This window comes from Salmo trutta, chromosome 15 (assembly GCF_901001165.1).
Source record: "Salmo trutta chromosome 15, fSalTru1.1, whole genome shotgun sequence".
NCBI lineage: Eukaryota > Metazoa > Chordata > Actinopteri > Salmoniformes > Salmonidae > Salmo > Salmo trutta.
Window position 1 is genome coordinate 10,823,370 of NC_042971.1, and position 25,574 is coordinate 10,848,943.

General features: G+C 41.2%; 1 protein-coding gene across 2 annotated transcripts in view; it reads left to right on the top strand.

Moving 5' to 3' along the window:
- The first annotated feature begins 222 nt into the window (after positions 1 to 222).
- LOC115148455 (teneurin-2) overlaps positions 223 to 25,574 on the top strand; it is a 76,038-nt gene continuing 50,686 nt past the window's right edge. Inside the window, exons 1-3 of one of the 2 annotated variants that reach the window (XM_029690359.1) lie at positions 223 to 503; positions 9,737 to 9,961; positions 22,838 to 23,060. In XM_029690359.1, coding sequence (XP_029546219.1) covers positions 488 to 503; positions 9,737 to 9,961; positions 22,838 to 23,060 — 464 coding nt within the window. In that variant the 5' untranslated portion in view covers positions 223 to 487. The remainder of the gene's footprint in view (positions 504 to 9,736; positions 9,962 to 22,837; positions 23,061 to 25,574) is intronic. The other variant, XM_029690360.1, reaches the window with a different exon arrangement.

The window sequence follows — 25,574 nt, forward strand, 5'->3', positions numbered from 1 at the left end:
GACCCCATAGCGAGAGCATAATGGCACTAAATGTATACCTGAGACACTTGCTGCAAAGGCAGCATAACAAAGAGAGAGATAGGAGTTGCCTAGTTGACCACACGGGAGGCACAGACCAATCCACTCCCTATAATGACACCATGAGCTCACCTTTACGCACCAGCCCGCCCCTCTGCAACATTTGTACTGTACACTAACTGCATGGCTCTTTGTCAGTTTGCCTGCGCGTAATTCATGGTAACGTTAGTGCACTGTAGCGCTGAAGATTTAAGTTGGATGTCTGTCTGTTCGTTTCGATGCGAACACATCAGCAACCAGACAAAGCTACCCGCTACTGCCGCGGATGCTAACAACCTCAGTTTCGCGCCTTTCACTGTCTTCTCTGGGTGCACGTCTGTGTAGCCGACACAGAACACGGCGCTCTTTGCTGATGCTGGAAAAATGTCTACCTCCCTTGCATGAGTAGAGCAGAAGCCGAGTTCGCAGCATGGTGAAAAGCAAAGGTAAGCCGAATAAATCGACTTATCTTTATTGCTGTGTGTGGCTCATTCAACTATGCCTGGATGCTGTTCAAATAATATTATGCGGTTCTTGTGTTCCCTCTGGATATGGTTTTTAAAGTTGGTTGACATATGGGGGTGCATCTGTCGTGAGATATCCTATTTCAGCCCGTTGAGTTTTTTTAGGAACTGAATTTTGGTCTGAATTCTGACTCCCATCCCGTGATAATGTCAGCCTCTTTTGGAGTAAATCATTCCAACATCTGCTTTCTACGATGTAGTGTAGGATTAGAGCTGTAGGCAATCTATTTTGTATTAGGGCTTCATCTAGCAACACCTGATTGCTTTTCATATAATTGTTTTATTTTACATCACATTTAACAATGTATCCACTTTATCATAATTGAAGCGTCTCATGTAACCTATATGCAATTTATGAACTTCGTTTTGATATGTTATCGAAATTGTGCACCATCTACACTCTTAAGGGCATTTTAAATGTGTGTGTGTGTGCGCATTTAATTAGGTTGATGAACGTTGTTTGATTTTGTTGTTAGAATAATCGTGACGTTTGAATGGAGTCTAGGGACACTCCCAGAACAACTGATTGCAATCAAAGTAAGGGGGAGTGGTTGGCAGTTTAAAATGCTAAGTTATTCTACATTCTTCCTCAGATAATCAGCATTTTCTGATATAGTCCACCTGTTATTAAATATTTGTGTTTTAGCATTCTTCGGTAATTGTCAGTCTCAGGAAAATGTATATGTAACCAAATATTAATCTACCACTGAGTATCTGATGTACTAATCATCGACATGTATCGCACCATCTTCTATATCTATTTTAGGACATGCCCTGTGATGTGTTTTGAATTTGAAGATATATACTTTTTATATGTTCTGGATTTTGGCTGGTAATGTTTTTATAGTGGATTTCCACAGCTCTTGTTTGGCCTACATAAAGTGTTTACATAAATGCTTTCAGGGAGGGTGATGTATAAAAAATAAAAAAAAACTTTAGACACAAACTCATTAGCATGTTCTATCTTTACAGGGCTGTAACACTCATGCCTCTTTTTCTCCTTTTTATTATAACTACTATCTACGTAGTAGTGTTTTCATCACTGTCTGTGTTTCGTGTCACTAGGCAATATTCTTATTTAGCAGAGCTGCTTTTTCCTTCTGTGCCTCTTTTCAGGTCAACTCAGTTCCCATGTCTCAAAGGCTGATAATGTCATTACTAATTGACATGTTGGACGGTCCAATTCATAGTGCATTACTCTAATATATTTTAGTGATGGGGGGGGGGGGGGGTGATAGTTACATATCACAATATTTGTTTTGGACGATATTATATCCATATTTGACTCCAAGTATCAATTTGTAAAAATCGATACGCCAAAAAAAACTTGATTTGTCATCCTATAGCTTGTTCTCCATCTTGTTTTTAAATAGTGAGCCAACAGGATTTCATCACTTTTATTTCCGTGGCCGATCAAAATAGAAATCGCCATATCAAATCGCGATACATATAGAATTGTGAGAATTGCAATGCATATTGCATCGGCGCCTAAGTATCGCGATAATGTCATATCGTGAGGTCCCTGGCAATTCCCAGCCCTGGTATATTCTGATATGTGCCCTCGTCCCTTCTCAAAGCATCTGCCAAGTTTGCAAAGTCCTAGCTGGAGAGAGAGGTAAGCGAGAGAGAGCTGCTTGGAGAGTTAAGGTTATAAATGAGGCTTGCTTATTGTTGGAAATGTAGGGTACTATGTGGGAGCCAAACTATAAATCTCTCGGAGGTGTAAATATGGTTAACTTGGTGATTATAATACTCTAAGGCTATATTCTTAGACAGCCTATATGTGGGGCATAGGCTTTTGAACCATTTCTCACTTAATAAGTCAAAATGAGCAATACCCTACTAAGACATTCACTGTTATCAGTGTATGGATTAGCCGAAAGGGGAATAGCTAATGCCGGGTTGATGACACTTGTAATAAATGTATTAGCAATATAGGAAAAACACGAATGATTTAAACACTAAGGATCTCATTTACAACTAGAAAAGAAAACATGGTTCATAAGCGAGAAATATTAATGACTTCCTTTGGTTGGAGAGGCTCGATACACCTGCTCTTCACGAATACTGGAGTGTGTGTATCACTGACTATCCTTGAACTGTCCAAGGAAGGAGCACACTTCGGTTTTTCAAGGCAGTGTTTTTTTTCTGTGTTAAGTGAAGTGAGTACATGCTCATGTCTGATTGGGCGTTACGTACAGTACAGCCAAGTAAATGTGCATCATACGTATGTGCATGGGGGGAGAGGGAAAGACAGACAATGCCTAGCACATGTATGTTTGTTTGTGGTGTGCGTCAGTGCAGCAGGGTATTGCCACATCCACTGCGGGGCTCTGTAGGAGGAGCTGTGCAGAACAACATCATCCAGCCTGCTCCTCGGGGTCAGATGATGCAAAAAGGAGCAGCGTTTGCCTCAGTGTGCTGTACGTGCTGATCCCAGAGCCTGGAGTAGTGGGGCTGATCCTACTACTGGCTGGCCTAGCGGTGAGTGTCACACAGCAATGGTCCGGTCACCTTGCAGCCTGGCGCAGTCAAGGTGCCCAGTGGGCTGCTGCTCACTAATGACCTGTGTCCTGCTGCTGTCCCCAGGACCAGACTTAGGGCCCCCTGGACACTGATGTTACCAGTTGTCAGATGGTTAATATGTGACTGGCATTTGACTCTGGGATTCAGCTAAAACATTCAACATTTTTTTTTATAAGGCACTATAAAGGTTTAGGAGGGGGTTGTGTGACTGTGTGTGTGTGTGTGTGTGTGTGTGTGTGTCTGCATGCGCGTGTGTGTAATTTGTGTGAGCTCTAGGCTTGGGCGATATACTGTTTATACCGAATACTGAGGTATTCTGAAATACCTACAGTTTGATTTTCAATCCCGAGCACTGTTTATAACTATATGTATAACTATAAGAAATCTAAGATGTGTCAAATAAATTATGTTGTTTGCTAACTTGCTAGCTAGCTAAGTGGCTAGATGGCAAGACTAAACTTCTTGGTTACAGCAGAGACATTCCAGCCTGAGTACCAGTCTCTTTAGCTAACACCTCCTTGTCATTGCCAAAGAGCCTGACCTTTCTGCCATATTCAAATATGAACATTCTATCATTAATGAACTCAAGGAGAACAGAGGAGTTGATCCTGATTCGATAACCCTCACAGCGATCATCCAATAACAACAATTACCCAAATATTGGCATTCAATCACTTTTTTCTCTCCAGAGAACGGGTTGGTGTCCGGTTGCTAAGCAACCATTTTTTGTTTATCCAGACTAAACCAGTCTGTCAAAAGATTCTAGCTGTAAATTCTCTAAATACATACTGCAAACCACAAAACCTATTTGCTTTGATTTTTAAGCCTCAAAATACAACAACTTGTCTAGCTAACAGCTGTTTGTTTTTGACTTGATGATTATATTTTCGAGGCTCAACATGTCATGGAAAATATTAATGTTATTTTCAACAACCAACTCCGCCTTAAATCCAACTGCGTATTGAATGTTGAGATTGCCGAAAGGCCAGTCTCTTTGGCAAGGACATGGTGTGGCAAGGAGTGGAATGTTAGCTAAAAGACTGGTACCCAGACTAGAGACATTCAATTCCCTCCTGGATGAAGATCCCTGTTGCCTAAATATTTTTTGTGCGTAAAAATAATAATACATTGATATTTTTCCCCTTGTGTCCATTTCCAATAATACCGTATACCATGGGATAGTACAGCACCTTTGTGATGGTAGGAAAATTTGGATACCGCCCAACCCAAGCATGCATGCCTACATACCTGATTGCAACAACTCAGTGAAACTGGCTCCGGGGTTCAGAGTTGAATATGACGGCTGTAGAGGGAGGTGTCCAATTGAACTAGCTTCAGGTTTTAACTGAAAATTAAATATGATTATTAAGGCCAATAGGCCAATATAGGCCAATATATGAAATACGTCAATTTAGCAGGAGTTGTTCAATTTGATAAACTCTTTGGTTAGTGTCAGTTGATCTCAAAAAGTATTTAGAACAGCCAATGGAGCGTAGTTTTTAGAATACGGAGGAGGCGGCGTGGTTTAGAGCAATTTGTATTATTCTGTACTTAAATCCATGACACTCAATTTAGTATGATATGTTATGTTTGGTATAGTTACATAAGACGGATAGTCACTTAAGGAAAAAACGAAATTATGGTGTTTGATCGGGGTGGTTGCCAAAGATTGTGAGTTTGAATCATCACGCACAATTTTAGCTAATTAGCAACTTTTGAACTACTTGCTACTTTTTTGCTACTTAGCATGCTAGTTAACCCTTCCCCTAACCTTAACCCTTTAACCTAACTCTGAAACTTAACCATAACAAGGAACCCCTAGCCTAGCTAATGTTAGCGAGGTAGATAACGTTAGCCACCTAGCTAGAATTTTTAACATATCATGTGCTTTGTATATTGGTAACATATTGTATGTTTTGAAAATGTGTAACACATTGTACGTTTTGCTAATTCGTGAATTGAAATTTGTAACATATACAAAATGGGTGAAATACATCCACAAATGAATACATACCATACGAAATGTATTCGTATGCTTACCCCGAACTGTATTCGGGGTAGCCTAGTGGTTAGAGCGTTACTAGCGGACTAGTAACCGAAAGGTTGCAAGATCGAATCCCCGAGCTGACAAGGTACAAATCTGTCATTCTGCCCCTGAACAAGGCAGTTAACCCACTGTTCCTAGGCCGTCATTGAAAATAAGAATTTGTTCTTAACTGACTTACCTAGTTAAATAAAGGTAAAATAAAATAAAAATGTAACATCAAACTAAATGGAGTGTCTCGGATTTCCGTACAGAATAATACGAAATGCTCTGAGACCAGGTTGGTCTGTTAACAAGCCTTTTAGTTGTCTTTCAATTTGGTTCAAATTACATGTTTACAGTGCAATATGTTGATTTGAGTAAATTAATGAAGATGGTGGCGTCTTTGTGATAAAACTGCATCCTCTGAGGCCAGTGACTCAAACTCATTACCGTTGAGACCTGCTTCAAATAAAACTCAAAGCAATATGGTGTGTCTTTGACAATCTCTCTCCCCACTTCAAAGGCATCACTTCATTTGAGTAATTCCCTTATTTTGGGATTATGAGTGCTTTCGGTTGGTGGCATAGGAAAAACACTTTCTCCAAGTGAACGATCACAAGACCCCTAAAATCAGAGAGAGAGAGTGAGAAAGTGGCAGAGAGAGAGAAGAATTGAGGCATGCAGATTTGCAGGTTCTATGAAAACAAACAAACAAAAAAAGCTGTGATTTTATGCGGAACGTGTTGTCAGGGGGAGAGGCTGCTCTCATTGGTTTGGAATGGAATCTAATTTCTCACTGCTTTGATCCTGTGTGAGGGCGAAGAGTTCTTAGGACTCCAGATTGGGGGGGGGGGGCTTGAGGATGAGTCAGCGTATAGAAAAGTAAGACCGTTTTTTTTGTTACTTTTGCGACACTGGATAAAAATAGTGCCTGAATGGAAGCATCCTACTTCAAAGGCAGCGATGTAATAAGTAATTTATACCGTACATATATTAAAAGGCAACAGCTGATGGCAGAAGTGGATCTTTAAGTGGAGCTTTGTTCTGTGTGATGGAGAGCCGAGTCAGCACATCTTAACCCGTTTCCCAGCTGTCTTTATAATGAAACATACAAGGATAGAAAGAGAGATGACGGTGATATTATTGCTCAAGTCTGGTTTTCCGATGTGCTTTGCAGCTGAGCCTAAGTCTTGGTTCTTGCCTCCCTCCTGCTGTGCCACATTGCCATGTTCTGGGCTAATCTGTACATCAGCAGCGAGACACACACAGGACAGTAGGAGGGATGTGGGTTTGCTGCTGAGGTGGCTGCTGTGTTGTTTGTGCTGCAGGATTTAGAAAACACTCCAAAACCGTCCGTGTTTCTGTTGGGTTGAGGAGGGGTAGCTAGGTTGATGAGGGAGGGAGGGAGTTGATGGATGAGGTCAACTTGTTGTGACGCCGGTGTCATGTATGTGTGCTATGATATATGAGATGACATCACCATATCACATTGTGGTGGATCATTTCACCCATTTGCTCGAATGAAATTGAACAACTGAGCCGATATTGAAATCACACAATGCTCCATAGAGTTGTCTCCATCCCACCTTGAGTGGGATTCTGTTGAAAATGATTTGAGAAACTAAGTGTGGTTTCATGTGAACGATGGTGCCTGGGCATGGGGCTACCGGGGCTGTGAATGTGCTGGGGATGCAGCAGGGAGCCATCCCAGTCATGGGGAGTGATGACACAAAGAGGCCGTGACAAAATGGAGTCAGGCCGATTGGAGCCAGTTCTTTTCAGACCACGCTGAATGTTGTTGTGTGAAAAGGCCTTGGCCCAGGAGAGAGGGGGCAGTGAGGGATAGAAAGGCGCTTTTATGGAGCCCCCACATGTGGAGCCACCACATTATGGAGCCCCCACCGAGTGGCACAGCGGTCTAAGGTACTGCATCTCAGTGCAAGAGGCGTCACTACAGTCCCTGGTTCGATTCCAGGCTGTATCACATCCGGCCATGATTGGGAGTCCCGTAGTGCGGCGCACAATTGGCCCAGCTTCGTCCGAGTTTGGCTGGGGTAGGCTGTCATTGTGAATAAGAATTTGTTCTTAACTGACTTTCCTAGTTAAATAAAGGTTCAATAAAAAATTAAAACATATCAGGCAATAGAAAGAAAAGTACTGTACTACTTGGTCCAAAAATACATTATAAAAAGCTTAGCATTCATTTACATTTGAGGTGCACATTAAACTATTTATGGTGCACATCAAAGCCCTCAGCAATCAAAATACCAACATAATCAGATGCTCATATGTAATGCAAGGCACGTTAGGTAGTGTGATGTCTCTGCAAGTGACATTTTGTGAAGTAATCTTTGTCGACTTGTCACATTAGAGCTGGCTTGTCCTCACTCTCCCTCTCTCTCTCGCTTTCTTTCTTGCCCCTTCTTGATGTCAGCGTTTGGAGCCGCGTTAAACGTGACAAAGAGGACAGACGCGCGGAGCTCTGGTTCCTTTTGGTCCTCTAGTTTTGTTTTGGTGTGTGATGTCGGAGGACACTGATATGATACATCTCTGCAAATGTCACAGCTAGACCTGCTGTGTGTAGACAGCCTCAGCAGGAGTCAACGAGGAGGAGAGAGGAGAGGCGGGGAGGCAGCGGCCCTGTGTGTTTGCTTCCCAACACATTATGTGACTCGGAGGACAGGGACGCTAACAGCGGAGGATAAGGCTTCAAACGGCGATAACGGCTCCAAATGAGCCACAATGAAGGCCTGTGCCAAACGTCCACACTGGAATAGGAAATGAGGGCTGTTCTGGTACTCTGTGACAGGAACCGATTTCATCCTCCGATCTTCCATTCAGAAAACCTTCCTATTTTATGTTGATGTTCTGATATAGCGGCTAATGCCTGTTGTTGACAGGAGAGGAGGATGAATCCTTAGCATTAGAGAGAGATTTGCCCTCTATCGCCATCCAGCCACTCTACTCTCTGGCTCCTCAGAACTGTACTATATGTCCTCTTCCCCTCCACCGCCCGTTCCAATGTTCTGCTAGCCTATTTGCTTTGAAGAGTGCTGTGTGGCAGCAAGCTAGTGATGCAATGGTTGTCTTCCACTCCGGGACTTTGAAGCAGGCATATATTATTCAGCAAAAGCAGGCCACTTTTTTAAACATTTTTAACTACACACGACAAGAACTGACATGAAGTCAAAATCACCCGGCCTCTATACAAGGACACGTTTGCCAAAGCAGCCGTGGATGTTGGATCTGCCGACTTGCTCAGAGCAAAGTGGGTGGTGGTGCTCATGTTATTAGTGAGAGTATTCACACTAGCCGGGAGTGCTTTGCCTTGTACTGACAGTTACAGGGCCTTGGTGACACCATTCCATCACACCGCAACAAGGTGCAAGGTTGATATATGTGTCTGTGATCTTGATGAGCTGCATCAAAACATGCTAATCTAAAAGGATACCATGGATGCGTGGGAGTAACCCCTTGGAGGGAATCAGCCTTCGTTTCTCCATTGCTGTGTTGGACATAAGCAGGAAAAACAGAATATATGAAATGGAATACTGTAATTGACTGAAATCAGAAAATGGAGCAATAATTATTTTGAGAAATGGTAGCCTTGAATAAATGTACTTTGCTTACAAATGGTCTTTATTGAAGAATGAGTATTTTATGGAATTTCTAGGCCACGCATGATCATATATTTTTGATCATTCTCAAAACACATTATTAATATAATCTCCTTTGTTATTTCCTTTGAAATGTCCTAATAAGCAAGTTTATGTCCCATTTCACAAGTTAAATACTTGTGGTTAGTGGACATAGTTCTCTTTACAAACCAAATATTTGATGGCCTAAAATAGGATGTGAGAAAGGGTTTAGGATGAAACAAAAATAAACATAAGGCTACCCCTTGGATTTTCTGTTGGGGTCAACCATTTTTCTTTAACCAAATGTTGAGCTCTAGTGTTACTGCAGGCTTAATCATGCAAATCAATGTTATTTTCTCAGTGCAATCTGGTTTGGTTGCAAAATAGATTAAAAAGGAGCTAGATCCCCCGTGACTATGGCAAAATAAAGAAAATTCTGCACCATCAAAGAATCCTAAAGAAAACTCATATGCTTTCACTATTTATTTCCCAAGGTCAGAGTCAAACGCAGGACTTCTTATTTCAAGGCAAATAAAATATCTTACATGATGGTTAATTTAAAAGCCTGCATAGGACATCAAAGTTGACCTCCTTCCAGTGTGCTACTATTAAAGAGCAAGGTTATCAGAGCGATTTGAAGGAATTGAAAGCCCTGTAATACTTCTCCATTTTCTATATCTCTTTCTTTCTCAATTGTTTCTCTCGTCTTTCATTATCGTTATTTTATGGCTGAGCTGCCGATGGAATTGACAGCTTCCTTTTGAACACATGAATAATGGTAGCCATGAAAGAGATTGACAGTGTGTCTAAAAGAGCATTGTATTGACATGGAGACGAGATTGTGTAATTTCTAGCACTTCTTCATGTTCAAAGAGGACGCCGCCTATTGTCCTCCTGTATCTTACAATACTAGTGTGCATAGTAACACGTGCCCTCCATCTTCTGTGTGTGTGTGTGCTCCCCAGGTCGTCCCCTACCTCCCACACCTTCGTCCAGCCTGCTACCCCCTGCCCCACCTCCACCCTCTGGCCCGCCCCATCCTGCCCCCCCAGCCATCAGGGAGTGCCAAGTGCCCCTGCTGGACAGCGGCTCCCCCCATGTCATGCTGGACCCCCCTCCTGACGACGAATTCTCCCCCAATTCTTACCTCCTCCGGGCCTGCGCACCTCCACCCCAGCCCCCCTCTGCGGGTAAGACCTTCCCCAGCCAATGTAAAGTATCATAGATATGCCATCTACCATGGAATATCTCTCTGTCTCTGTTCACTGTGGTTCAGGGATAGATACAGATCTCTGAATAGTTTAGATTTAGTTTTAAAACCAAAAAGTAAGCGCATAGTAAACGATTATGCCATATCGTTGAAGGTGAAGGACATTCTACAACGATCATTTGTAATGTTAAAATCATAATGACCCTCAGTCTATTTTTTTTTTAAATGACTCACTCGCTTCAGGTAGAAAATCAAATGTATATGCTAAGATTGAGTTCATTGATATACTGCAATTCCAAATATTTTTCACACAACAAAGAAAGTAGTCATTATGCATTTACAATTACTTGCTCTTATGCCACCCAAAGTCATAAAAATAGGAAAGAGTTTTGAAAGCAGCTCCTTTGAATCAGAACATATTATTTCCATATTAATAACTACCATTCCATAGTAAATGATGAATCCCTTATCATTCACTCAGTTTCTACCTGTGCTTGTGAGACTGGTTGCATATGCAATGAGGAACACACTGAGGGTTTATATTTCCACTCTTCTCTGTGGTTTATTGGATAAAATGATGAAAGCTTGTTAGTGTACATTAGTATTTAAAGAAAATGCATAGATTTTAGTTGGCTAAGAATATATTATCTATAAAATGGAAGTTCTGTGTTTATTTTTAGTTCAAAAAAAGCAAACTGGTGAATTTATCAATGCTTTGGAAATTGATAAATATCACAATGGATAAATTGGGGTTTAATAAAGTGTTATTAAATTGAAGTAGTATTACATAGAAGTATTGAATTGAGTCTGAAATGCAAAAATATGCTTGAAAGATGTTGAATTGAGGGAATTTATGGAGTTTAATTTCATTTCAATGAGTTCAATCTGTGAAACTGCCCCCCACTGTGAATGTCTATCAAAAAACAATATTAAAAAGCATTAGTCATTAGGAATGGTGAAGAAATAGGCCCACTTAATTCATTTTTGTATTTTCTGCCCGTAATTGCTTTGCCTTTTTCTGCGCTAGCATGAACAAGCAAGAAAATTGTGCGTCTTTGAGTGTGCTTTTGTTCCAAACACCGTGAATGCAGCTGTTACTTTCTAATCACGTCAGTATTCAGAATGAGAGTTCCTAGGTGACTGAATTCTCCTCAGTGGGTGAGAATGGTGGAAGGAAAGGATTTGAGACGATTACTGCGATGTCAAACAGAGACTCTGCTTGTAGCCAGAGATACAGAGGGGGTTTTGTCTGGGTTTCCCATGATTTCTCTCATTCTTTTATGGTTTTTTTTGACTGTACGTTCGACACTAAAGATATAATACTTGTATATTTATGTCTTCTAAAATGTGGCTAGGAAGCACAGCTTTTGTGGTTTCATGTTGACTAGTTCTGGTACTACATTTTCCCTTGATGAAATTGTGTACTGTTGGCTATGTATTTTTCTTGCCAGTGCACTTGTTTGTAGGTAATGAATAGTCCAAAAATAGCAATTTTTACATGGTATTGTTTATATTTTTAGTGTTGCAAAACTCCTAGGCCTACACGGAAATATGGCATTGTTGAAATGCACACAGTGTGACGTTGTAGCCTACGTTTGAATTCCAGCACAGATCCCAAAAAATACGTATTGTATAGCTCATTGGTCACGTTGGCTTTACATATATATTTCCAACCCACTGCGTCTGTGTACCACAAAGTAATAGTACATTATGGAATAATACAAGTAGGAATATTACATTAACCAAATGTTCCTGTTTATGGAGCCGATTAGCAGATAACAGATAGCCACTGTAGCGACAGGCTATAGACCTTCTCCTTGAAATGGGTCTGTCCTTCTCCTAAGTTGTCTTCTGATCCACATCATCCCATTGCTTTTGAGTTGAAAGGCCACTGACTCCCATTGTTGGGGTCATGTGTTTTTCCTCTGTGAATAGACTTGAGGTGACACCTCACTAACTCAGAGAGAAAAATATATATTCTCTGTGCTTGGTCATTCTGGCTCTTTCTGAACCCCCAGTGCTCCACGTGAAGTCCATTCCCTCTGAGGAGGCAATCAGGAAAGCTACTCTGAGCAATACCTGCCAATAACCCAAATAATCATAGAATCAAGTCAACATACTGACGCATGATGGGAAATAGGGGAATAAATCCTCCTTCCTCTTCTACCTCCTCCCTCTTCTATGGATCTAAATCAGTAAGTGTTATATCAATATGATAAACGGAAATCGGATTTAGCAAAATCAGATGGAACCGTTTTTTTTTTTGCTGGAACAAGGTCTAGTCTTAATTAGATTAGCCTGTCCTTTAATCAGCCATAAATCTTTATTAATACCGTTGGGGGGGGTTCAGAATTCAAGAGTAACGTGATTATAGCCAATTTCAATCAACTTTGCATCAGGGCTGAAATTGGTTTACTTTTCAGAGGAGCCACATCAATCATGGCGAGGCACCCATATCAAATAGGTTAGTGAAACGTTTACTCCTCTTAAGACCGATATGGTTGTTATTGATTGGGGAATCCACAATTAGATTTTCATTATGGTAGTTTATTGGTTCTTGTTTTCAACAGATACTGCTATGTGTACGATGTTCCTATTAATTATTGTGTTCGATAATGTATTGCTGCATGGCCTTCTGCTCTTAAAGAGGCTGCATTTCTGGAGATTTGAGTCTTAGTGTAACATTTCTCCATGCTGCGTTTGCGTTAGGCCTAAATGTGGAAAAGAATCGGCACAGAAAGACAGAGTAGTTTAGTAAACAGTAAAATGCAGCAACTAGAGGCTGCTAGCAATTTGGTGAAGATGCTGTATGTGCCATTTTTCAGTACTCATGCTGCTTAAGTGCCGACATGTTGCTCTGGCAGTATTCTAGTGCAACATGTGTGCGTTACTCTTAAAATATGCTGTACTGCATATTACTGAATATTGCATCTCTCACTGTTCACCTATCATGTACCACATCAACAGGGAGTAACTAAGAATACTTTGAAAAAGAAAACAGTCACCCTATGTACTAGGATTTAAACTTTTTGTTTTTACACAGTACTTGGTATGATGAATTTTTCAATTCGATTTTCACTGATTTAATTAATTTAGAAAAGTGCATCATTACGATATTTGGTGTACATACCGTAATTAATATTGTTTGCATTATAAAAACAATTAATATAATTCTACATTTTGTTCATACGTTTTCAATAACTAGACATAGTTAAGTAAGGGCAAGTTATTTAATAGAAGTAGTCACAAATGTTATGTATTATGTTTAAAAGTCCAAATATGCGTTTAGAGAGAAAATAATGCAAATGTTTTTGTATTTTATTGACTTGACCATGGCAATTTAAAGGGGCAGTCCGCAGTTACTTCATTCATATTCAGACTTATACATTAATGATATATACCCAGTGATTCATCACGAATATAACATATAAATGCTTCATGAGCTTAGTTAAACTGGTGTACCCCGTCAGATCCCAAAATATAAGCTTGCTTCACTCGATTGTTTATAAATAACAAATGTAAACAAACATTGTATAACCTCAAAACATGGTTAAAACTATCATTTGGATATCATGGATGGTCAGTCCTTGTATCCATAGGTCTGTCTATGAATTTGAGAGCGGTTAAATTTCTCCAGCCCCACCCCTCAGCGTTTTACCCAATCAGAGGTGGAGTGGATGCTTTTTTTATTGTTTCAGCTGTCGATTGGCCCTTTTAACATTCAAAGTACATATTCAAATATTGCAAAAAAGATCAATTATCTCCTGTTATTGATTTTATAATACGCGAATCAATATGTTTCTGACCTAAACAACTAAATAGGTATTATATATATATATATATATATATATATATATATATATGCACATTGTTTAGAAAATATGTCATACCAGCTTTTACTCATCACGTGCAATGCAGTTAATAAAACATCTACGCAAGAAATCAAATCTATCAAAGTCAGTCAGGCAGTTAAAAGACCATAGAATTATATTTTTTTCCCATGGAAGTGTCAATACTTGTAGGTATCACGAAGTGGTACGTCTACGACATGAAATGGCATATCACCAGCATATCATCCTTATGGAAGTTGATGGCCCTGGTGCTGCTGTATAAAACGCTTTGATACGGCTCTCTGCTTCTCACCTCGTCCTGTTTGGAGTCAGAACAGAAGTGATATTTTCGACTAAACACAATTAACCCAGATTGTTAGACAGGTAGGCACATGTATCAACACTGTCGACATTGTGCCCTCATGTTCTCCATGGGAGGAACGTTGGAGTATTTTTAGCTCTTAGAGGTATGACAGATCTAAAGATTTCCTTGTCATCAATTCCGTTGAGATTTCAAACGCATCTCCTCCTTTGTCAAGTGTGCTTTTCCTTCCCCCCCCCTCCATTGTTTAGGTAGCTGGATAGAATAAATAATATTTTAATTGCCCGTTGTTTTCCACTCTGGCATCTCTTTCCCTGTTTCTGATAATGAATCCTGCTATCGTTTTTGATTGAGGTTCCTGTATGCAGAGCGCACACAGTTCACATACTGTATTCTGTAATAGGATGCTATAGTCCTCTACAAAACATTCTAATGTGCTGTTTTGTAACTTTTCCCGCCATCCGCACACATTGTGTCGTTTCATGCTCATCTGTACTTTTCTAGTACAATCACCTCTCAAAGGGAAACATTTTCACCAACAACCACCAAGAAGCTGAATGATGAAACAGATAAAGGAACCATTTTTTTCCCTTCATATTGCAATGCTTTTTATTCTCTAAGGTTACATTTCATTTCAGTTGGATTTCCTGCCCATGTGCCTTGTTCAGTTATCGACTGATTCCCTTATTATTGTGACAACTCAGTCATCGGTCCCCTCTACTCCTCTACTCCTCTAGCCTCATTGCATATTTTGTTATCCCAGTTTAAATCACTATGTGTTGAAGTTGGACGACTGTTGATTTTTCGCGTTTCCTGCTCCTAAATTCTACGTTATATTATTGTAACGGCTTTTTCATTCCCATGATCACATTTGTATGCATAATATGCCTTCCATATTGTGGCAGTGTTGCAATCTCTCCAAACAAATGCTAAACATTGCCTTCAAACGTATAGTCTGCCCCTGAAGCCTCCACTCTTAGCCTTGCTTGTGGCTTATCCCCAGTGCCGGCTGTGCGTAATTGGTATGCATTGTTAGTCTCCTGCTAATTTTTGCGCTAACCCATGCTACAGCATTAGCACCTTGTGTACGCTCCATCTTTCTTCCTGAGGCCGTCACATTCTCAGGTGTCACGGGGGAGAAGTGAGGTGTTGATGGCATCAGCACTGTGTGTGTGCCTGCTGGGGCCTGTCTCTCCACACACTCTCTGGGAAGGTTTAGCCAGAACTGGATGTGAGCAGTGGCAGACGCAGTAGCTACTCCTGGAAAGACCCAGGCTCTTAGCGCACTAATGCTACCAATGCATTATTCATCTGTTGTTTTTTTTTCTCCTCTTGTGATTTCCGGTGTCTATGCGTTTTGGAAGTAGAAAAACATTCCAGCAGGGAAATCACTAGAGGTTTGTGTGGTGTGTTGAATGTTTGATCACTCCATTCTCTATACCCTTTGTTACCAAAGGAAAATTAATTTGTCTGGTCTTAAATTTTGTATTAATAAATTGGATTAATGCCACAGATCTCTCTGGTGATGAATGGAATTTCATAGCATTGGGGTATTTGATTTGGAGGGGTTTCAAGTTGAATGTGCAGTAGTCTCGTCTCCCTGTCTGTTGCTGCTGGACAGTTATTATAGTCTAATTAGTGGAGATGAGTGACCGAGGCAGAGAAATAGTGTGCTCTGAATATTTTAAAACTACCTCCATCTCATCCCCCCCCCCATCTTCTCTCCATCAGTACGTCTCTGTATTTCATTTGCACTAACGTACTGCAATCTTGCTTTTTAATTAAATCCCCAAGAAAGAAAAAGATCAAGAGGACAGGGTTAAGTAGTGCGCTCTGAAACTGAGCTGTCCTTCGGCAGTTCCAGATCCTCAGCTCTTTTAGAAAGGGTAGGGGTACGAGCCACGGCTTCTCAAGCATGGCCGCTCACTGATCTGACTCGGTGTGGTGTTGCTGCGGATCTGTTTCGCCACCCATCCTATCGCTCTGGAAACGCCCAACAGAATTGTCAACATAAAGTTTATTCACTGAACGGAAGTCCCTGAGGAAAAAAAACGAATTAAACCGCTTCTGCTAATCCTGCCATTCTCCATTACGGTATGATGTACTAGCAGTGAAAGAAAAGGAAGTCTGGACACCCTCATCTGAATCCTGGGTCTTGCATATCCATAACACCGTTCTTACCGATTTGCAGCCGAAGCCAAACGTTAACCCATTCAGCTTGGCAGGCGTCCACCACTCGTTGAGGCGTCGAGAGCTGTCATGAGTACACTGACCTTTTGGGCCTGTTTCAATGAAGACATTTGCACCTGTCTTTTGGTTTGTGTGAAGAGATAGATAGGTGGAACTAACAAAAGAGTGGAAGACAGAAAAATGCCCCCTTTCCAATCATGCCACCTCATTTATTTTTAAGCAGGCTGAGTCACAGTAAAAATCACAATTTCTATTACCTTGCGCTGTCTTGAGGCTTCTCCTGCCCTGTTTAGATTGTGTCTTTTATCATTCCAAATTGACATTTATGCTTTTACTCGTATTGTTTTTCCAAGGTTCCCACCGCTCATGTTGGGCAATTTATTTTAATCCTTGTCATTCTAGCCCGTAGCCTGCGAATCTGAGCTGCAGTAATTTCAACATCGCCATGCACCACTAACAACAACAAGCGGACCCGGGAAGCTGTTGTGCTGTGCTTCCATTTCGCCCTGCATTGCCTCTGAACTGTAATTGCTTTTAGCCTTTTTTTATTCCCTCTCAGCTTTCTGTCTCTTTTCTCTACATGTATCTTTGATAGCTGAGGTGGCTATAAAACACATTCTACACCTGGGTCATTATCTACAGCAATTGTTATTTTGCCTGGACTCCTAAACATTGGAGAAACAAATAGGCATGTAGACCATTTCATGTGTTTGTGTTTTCCTCTGTTCCCATCCTGTTTAAAGAGAGCATTCAGTTGGAGCAGATTTTCACGTTCAAACAGTGATTTTCAAGTTTAAACTGAGTCTTGTGGCAAATTTGGCTTGAGCTGTCATCCAGTTTTTGTTCAGGAATGATACTAAAACAACGTCTCTGTGTTTTATTGAGGTGTCTTTTGCATACTGTTAGGTTTGCACAGTAAATTAGAACTCAATTTTATGAATCAGCTCTCTTATTGAATGACGGGGAAGAAAATGAAAATACAAACACATTTAGAAAAGCAAGAGGAGGTAGAGGATAGAGGGGGAAAATGAATGTCATTTTATGGGTGGAACTACAGCTCAGTGCTGTTTCCCAACAGTTTTTACATTAAAGGAGCTTATGATGCAGGATGAGATTTAAAGCTACAGAACAAAGCTTCAGTCATGCTCATATGGATGTTGCTGCAGCTTGGCTGATACCAGTTTTACTTGGATAAATCTTGCCATAAATCTTTGTTTTTAATGAAAACATGACTTATTTATTTTTTAGAATTTAGCAATTTGGTGATTTTTTTTGTTTTTTTGGGGGGGGGTGTAATACATATTTCTTACAGTAAACATAATATATGTTTTTTTCCCCTGATTCATATAAAGAAAACAGACACGCTCTCAATTTCCATTTCTGCCACTCTGTAGTGAGGAGCTGCCTTGCTGACAGAAAAGCAATTAACCTTTTAGAAGTTTCTTCATTCTATACCCATGGAGTAGGTAATTACCAACATGGCTGCCTGTTATTAAGTTTGCATCCTCATTTGCTAATTTCTAGTTTGCCTCTCTTGCTCCTCATAGGACTTTGTTTGGAATTGGAATGATTGTCTTCCAGGCTGAAAGAGAAAAGGCATAATTCTCCAGGGATAGGTTGTGTGAGTGCACTTGTTCTGCCTGGCTGATGTTGTTCCTTTCTGTATGTGTGTGATCATGTGTGGTGCTGTGTTAGGCACCCCTCCACCCTGCTGCATCTCTTTATTGTGCAGGGTTAAGTCACCATGTCATCCATTCTGAAAAATCTGCTGCCCCCACTACTAAAACAGCAGTGCGGCTACAGTTGTTTTTTTTTTTTAACTAGGCAAATTCTTATTTTCAATGACAGTCAAAGAACAGTGGGTTAACTGCCTTGTTCAGGGTTAGAACAACATATTTTTACCTTGTCAGCTCAGGGATTTGATCTTGCAACCTTTCGGTTACTAGTCCAACGCTCTAACCACTAGGCTAGTTTACATACACATAGGTTGGTTTTATTTAAACTCGTTTTTCAACCACTCCACAAATTTCTTGTTAGCAAACTATAGTTTTGGCAAGTCGGTTAGGACATCCACTTTGTGCATGACACATGTCATTTTTCCAACAATTGTTTACAGGTAAATATTATTTCACTTATAATTCACTGTATCACAATTCCAGGGGGTCAGAAGTTTACATACACTAAGTTGACTGTGCCTTTAAACAGCTTGGAAAATTCCATAAAATTATGCCATGGCTTTAGAAGCTTCTGATAGGCTAATTGACATCATTTGAGTCCATTGGAGGTGTACCTGTGGATGTATTTCAAGGCCTACCTTCAAACTCAGTGCCTCTTTGCTTGACATCATGCCAAGACCTCAGAAAAAAAATTGTAGACCTCCACAGGTCTGGTTCATCCTTGGGAGCAATTTACAAATGCCTGAAGGTACCACATTCATCTGTATAAACAATAGTATGCAAGTATAAACACCATGGGACCACGCAGCCGTCATACCGTTCAGGAAGGAGACGCGTTCTGTCTCCTAGAGATGAACGTACTTTGGTGCGAAAAGTGCACATCAATCCCAGAACAACAGCAAAGGACCTTGTAAAGATTCTGGAGGAATCCGGTACAAAAGTATCTATATCCACAGTAAAACGAGTCCTATATCAACATAACCTGAAAGGCTGCTCAGCAAGGAAGAAGCCACTGCTCCAAAACCACCATTAAAAAAGCCAGACTACGGTTTGCAACTGCACATGGGGACTGATGAAACAAAAATAGAACTGTTTGGCCATAATGACCATCGTTATGTTTGGAGGAAAAAGGGTGAGGCTTGCAAGCCAAAGAACACCATCGCAACCGTGAAGCACGGGGGTGGCAGCATCATGTTGTGGTGGTGCCTTGCTGCAGGAGGGACTGGTGCACTTCACAAAATAGATGGCGTCATGAGGCAGGACAATTATGTGGATATATTGAAGCAACATCTCAAGACATCAGTCAGGTAGTTAAAGCTTGGTCGCAAATGGGTCTTCCAAATGGACAATGACACCAAGCATACTTCCAAAGTTGTGGAAAATGGCTTAAGGACATAAGGTCAAGGTATTGGAGTGGCCATCACAAAGCCCTGACCTCAATCCTATAGAAAATTTGTGGGCGGAACTGAAAAAGCGTGTGCGAGCAAGGAGGCCTACAAACCTGACTCAGTTACACCAGCTCTGTCAGGAGGAATGGGCCAAAATTCACCCAACTTATTGTGGGAAGCTTGTGGAAGGCTACCTGAAACGTTTGACCCAAGTTAAACAATTTAAAGGCAATGCTACCAAGTACTAATTGAGTGTATGTAAACTTCTGACCCACTGGGAATGTGATGAAATAAATAAAAGCTGAAATAAATGATTCTCTCTACTATTATTCTGACATTTCACATTCTTAAAATAAAGTGGTGATCCTAACTGACCTAAGACAGGGAATTTTTACTAGGATTAAATGTCAGGAATTGTGAAAAACTGAGTTTAAATGTATGTATGTATGTAAACTTCCGACTTCAACTGCAGGTGCCCTGCCATTCCTCTACTGTGCAGCACAACTGTCTTTTTACGATGGCGTATGTTGTTTAAATAGGTATGAAGATATTAGTACTGAGCCACAGTGGAAGGGCTGATCCTCTGTGGAAAGACTGGCTGTGACAGGTAACCGGCAGGTAACTGGAGGGTTGCCGGTTCAAATCCAGGGTCAGAGCGGGAAGTGAGCTGGCAACCGAAGGGTTGCTGGTATCAAATCCCAGCACCTCAGACTCCCAGTGTGGCAGCCCCATGCACCTCTCCAAACCTGTATGTGGGTATTTCGGAAGGGTTGAGCTAAAAGCGGAAGTCAAATTGTGCTATTGACCAATAAAGTGATCATAATCTTAATTCAAAAAATATATGTTAAAACTTTTATTTAACTAGGCAAGTCAGTTAAGAACAAATTATTATTTAAAGTGATGCCCTACCTGGGAATAGTGGCTTAATTGCCTTGTTCAGGGGCAGAAAGATACATTTTTGCCTTGTCAGCTCGGGGATTTGATCCAGCAACCTTTCTGTTACTGTCCCAACGCTCTAACCACTAGGCTACCTTCTGCCCCAAGCCTGATCAAAAGACATTCATTCCATCTTAGAAGGCCTTTGTATTAAAGCTATTAAACACACAGTACAGTAGACTAATAAAGGCCAGCACGCTGCAGAATGCTGTAATCTGCGTATTACAGAAGGGACTTTGATAACCCCCCTGCTCAGATCTCCACTGTGATCTCGGCAGTATGTTTAAACAGATGAGGAGCCGGCCATTGTGTTTGTGGGATTCCACTGTTTCACACAGGGATGTCGTTACTGAAGGTTAGAAACTGAGGCCTCTGACTGTGTGTCCTTTTGTGTGCCCACAGACCTGTTGAGGGTTGGTAAACAACCTCCCATGGCTGTCAGCTCGATTTTGAGTTTGAACGGCAGTTTACAGGGGGAAACAGTGGAAGAAGCATTAGATCAGAGCCCGACCAAGGTTATCAGAGCACATTAAAGGGTTAGTACCAGAATACCATTGTGTTTAGCCAGGGCTGTAGTGTGGAGTGGTGCTTTGATGGACACGTCACACTTTATAATCCACTGCTCTCAGCCCTATTGTGCTGCTCAGATTGTTCCCTGCGTCCCTGCAGTCCAAACGCAGCTTTTGTGAACTGTGGGTTTTTGTAGCACTGGGTCTTTCTCCAGTTCTTACACAGTGTGGTGTGGGAGATTACACACCCTGGCCCTCCAAACCATGACTGATCTCAGCTCGGCCCAATCCCTTTTTCATTTCTCCTCTTTTCACAAGACGTTTTGTGTAAAGGGCCTCTCCCTTTCTTAGCTCATGTCTTAGGTCTTGGTATGACTCTCGTTCTTTCAGTTATCAGTGCTGTGTACGTAATCGGGGAGGCCCACTGTTTTTTACAATGTTGACATTACATACTGTATGGGTAACTGATCTTTTTGTTACTCCTGAAATGTTCAATAGCTGAAATTAATTGTACAAGGAAAGGAAGGAGAAACCCGTTGGAGAATACACACGGAGTATACAAAACATCAGGAACACCTTCCTAATCTTGAGTTGTACCCCCTTTTGCCCTCAGAACAGCCTCAATTCATCGGGGTATAGACTACTATATAGGTGTCGAAAGCGTTCCACAGGGATGCTGTCCCGTGTTGACCCCAATGCTTCCCACAGTTGTGTCAAGTTGGATGGATATTCTTTTGGTGGTGGACCATTCTTGATACACACAGGAAACTGTTGAGCGTGAAAAAGCCAGCAGTGTTGCAGTTGTTGACACACTCAAACCGGTGCGCCTGGCACCTACTACCATACCACTTCTAAAGGCACTTAAATCTTTTGTCTTGCCCATTCACCCTCTGAGTGGCACACATACACAATCCATGTCTCAATTGTCTCAAGGCTTCAAATTCCTCCTTTAACCCGTTTCCTCCCCTTCATCTACACTGATTTGAAGTGGATTTAACAAGTGACATCAATAAGGGATCATTATTTCACCTGGATTCACCAGGTCTGTCTATGTCATTTTGTACACTCAGTGTATGTATTTGTGTGCTTTTTTTATACAGTAGGCGTTGCCTTTTAGTCAGTACGACTGTTAATGCATCATGGAAGAAGTATATATTGTCTTTTCTTTTGACCCTTTTTGAGGAATATGTTGATTCATTGATGTCTTGCCATTGTCCGATCAGTCCGTCACGCAGGCTTGTGAAGGTGTGGAGGTGGAAGCACGAAGATGTTATTCATGTTGCTACACAATTTGTTCTCTGTATCATGCAGTATCTGTAGATAGAAATTAGAATCGTTCATATATTTCTCTTTAGACTTGAGTAATTAGTGATATTTTCTAATACCTCAATTTAGAGATTTAAATCTCATTTGCCAAAATCGGAAGTATTTACCTACTTTTCATTATCTTTTAATTAAATGGAATGATTTAGGGCTGCTACATAAATGCATACAAGTATTTGTATCATATTATTTGATTAAAGGTTTAAAAGTTAAGAACACTTGATTCCAATATTTGGATAGTTTTAATCATAATTAACGTTTTAAACTTTCACAAAGTTATAATTCACAGCTTTCAATTTTCATAAATTGTTCCCTTTTTTAGTTATGGAATGAATAAGGTGAATTGGTCACTCTACAGGAGGTTGGATTTAGTCTGTAAAATATTATACTTGTACAATTTTAGTTATTTCTTCAGAGGTGTTTTTGTATTTGGATCTGACATGTTCTCATAAAGCAATTTGTAACACATGAAATGAAAAATGTTCTATATTAAACTAAAGCATCCAAACATACATCACTGTCAATGGATAATGCTTTCATTAAATCAGTCAATTCAGACTGTGAAGTAGTACACATTTATAAAGCCCCCGCCAAGGCTATAACAACTGAAATATACACTATGCGCTAGAACACCATTCCTGTCAAACATTAAGCCCTAATTTGTTCCTGTGTTCTCCTTCAGGTCCTCCCAACAACCACCACAGTCAGTCTCTGCGGCCGCCGCTCCCTCCTCCTCACAACCACCACCAGTCGTCGGCCAACTCCTTGAACCGCAACACCCTGGCCAGCCGCCGCGGCCCAAACCATGCCCCCTCGGCGGCCCCCGGGGAGGGCCCCTCCACGCCAGAGTCAGTCCAGCTCCAGGAAAGCTGGGCGCTGAACAGCAGCGTGCCCCTGGAGACCAGGTCAGTCACACTGTCTCCCTGCTTGCCTGCTTGCTATCCATTCATGTTTGGACACCCTCCCTATTCAGAGGGACAGGAACACTTTATGCTTCCTATCAGCTCCCGGTACTGTACAGCTGGCTGTATTTATCCAAGTGACAAAGGTCTTTACCTTAAACCTAAAGGCTCTGGTCAGGTTTGTGGGTGCCCTCTGCCCAGCTGCTAGAGCTCTGAACTTAACATCCCCTCCTGCTGTTGCCTATCTTCACACACAGCCATACTGGCACACAGGCAGAGGCCCTGCCTGCTGCTCTCTCTCTCTGGTGTTCTGGTAGATGGAAGCTGGTGTCCTCCTCTCCCCCTCTGTTCTGTCTTTTGTTTGGTGTGTGATTGCCGTGCTCCTGCTGGGTTGTGAGTCGCTCCTCTATGTTCCCAGATCACACTCCAAACGCTCCGCATGCACAATTCATGTTACCGGGACTACAGGGCGTGTCTCTCAGATGTTTTATTTACCAGGAGCTCCTGCTACTCCTGCTACCGCCGGGTGCCTTTACCTGCCTGTTCCCTCCTTTCCAAAATGGAGCCTGGCGCCTGGGTCACAGCCAGTATGCCTCTACTGAGTGAGGAAATCAGTTTTACTATAGGAACTCCGTTTTTTTTCAATTCCATCATGTTAGCTGTGTTCAGGATGTTAGGGTTGTATTTCCTGATCTGGTGTCCTAGCAGCATGAGTTGTGTTCTGCTGCTTTTCAGGTTTTTAGGCCATGCATTTCCCCAAACGTCTCCAGTATGGTGGTTTGTTAGCAGTGGTGGAAAAAGTACCCAATTGTCATACTTGAGTAAAAGTAAAGATACCTTAATAGAAAATGACTCAAGTAAAAGTGAAAGTCGCCCAGTAAATTACCACTTGAGTAAAAGTCTAAAAGTATTTGGTTTTAAATATACTTAAGTATCAAGAGTAAAAGTATGAATAATTGAAAATTCCTTATATTAAGCAAACCAGGCGGCACAATTTTCTTGTTTTTTTTAATTTACGGATAGCCTGGGGCACACTTCAACAGTCAGACATATTTTACGAACGATGCATTTGTGCTTAAGTGAGTCCGCCAGATCAGAGGCTTTAGGAATGACCAGGGAGGTTCTGTTGATAAGTGTGTGAATTGAACCATTTTCTGTCCTGCTAAGCATTCAAAATGTAACTTTTGGGTGTCAGGGAAAATGTAAAAAAAAAAAAAAAAAGTACATTGTTTTCTTTAGGGATGTATTGAAGTAAAAGTTGTCAAAAATATAAATAGTAAAGTAAGATACCCAAAAAAACTACTTAAGTGGTACTTCAAAGTATTTTTACTTAAGTACTTTACACCACTGTTTGTTAGTTAATTAGGTTTTATGACTTGCCTTTCTACTGTGGACAGCAATCCAATTTCCTCTTCCTAATCCTACACTTTACATAGACAGCTATATACACTTACACACTCACACAAATGCAAAATACACACAAAACAAAACAGTACAAGAACCCTGCGTCTATTCGCTCACTATCAATTCCCCATAGTGCTCCTTGCCCTTTTCTCCTCTCCCCCCTTCCGTCTCTCCTCTTCTCTCTTCCCTCTCTCCCTGCCCCCTCAGTGCCTGTTCTCAGCAGGCAGATTAATATAGCTTCTGTCGGGGCATATGGGCCTGACCTCACACACTTCAGTTCATAATTCTTTGTCTTTCAGATGCCCCTGTCTAGGGCATCTTGCAGCGCTAGCACTTTTACTTAGTTTCACCCATTAATACTGCTTGGTCTTTACAGAGTCTCCCTCATAGGCACAAAACAACATTTCATCTGGGGCCTGACCCTTTACCCTATGACCTGGAACCACCCGACATGCTGTCCATCATACCACTGCTGGAGATAATATAACTCATACAGTAAATTCACACACACACTAGCACGCACATTCTCTCTCTCTCTCTCTTTCTCTCTCTCTCTCTCTCTCTCTCTCTCTCTCTCTCTCTCTCTCTCTCTCTCTCTCTCTCTCTCTCTCTCTCTCTCTCTCACACTCCCATTTTCAGGAAGGCAGTGACTTGGGTTTGGCTTGGAAAAGCAATTTTTTTGCAATGGAACAAATCAACTGTAAGGTTACCATATTGCACACGACTACAGTAGAAAGCCACATACCAACATTTTCTTTAATACATTTTCGCTAGCTAGCTACAACAGAAGACCATTGTGGATAACGTTTTTATGTCTCTGCGTCCAGTATGAAATAAGTTAGAGGTAGTTTCACGAGCCAATGCTAACTAGCGTTAGCCAAATGACTGGCTGTCTACAGGAACAGTTACCTGTTCATCCAACTCTGGGGAAGTAGATAAATGGCTGCATTACCAAAATCTCAAACCATCCCTTTAATATGGAGGAAATTACAGTCATTGGAACTAATTACAGGGGGTTTTCTGTATAGAAAATTCTTAGGCGGGCTGTCTAAGTGGTAATTTTCGGGATGGAAAAACAGTTTCATTGTCAACTTAAACGACCAAAACCAGATA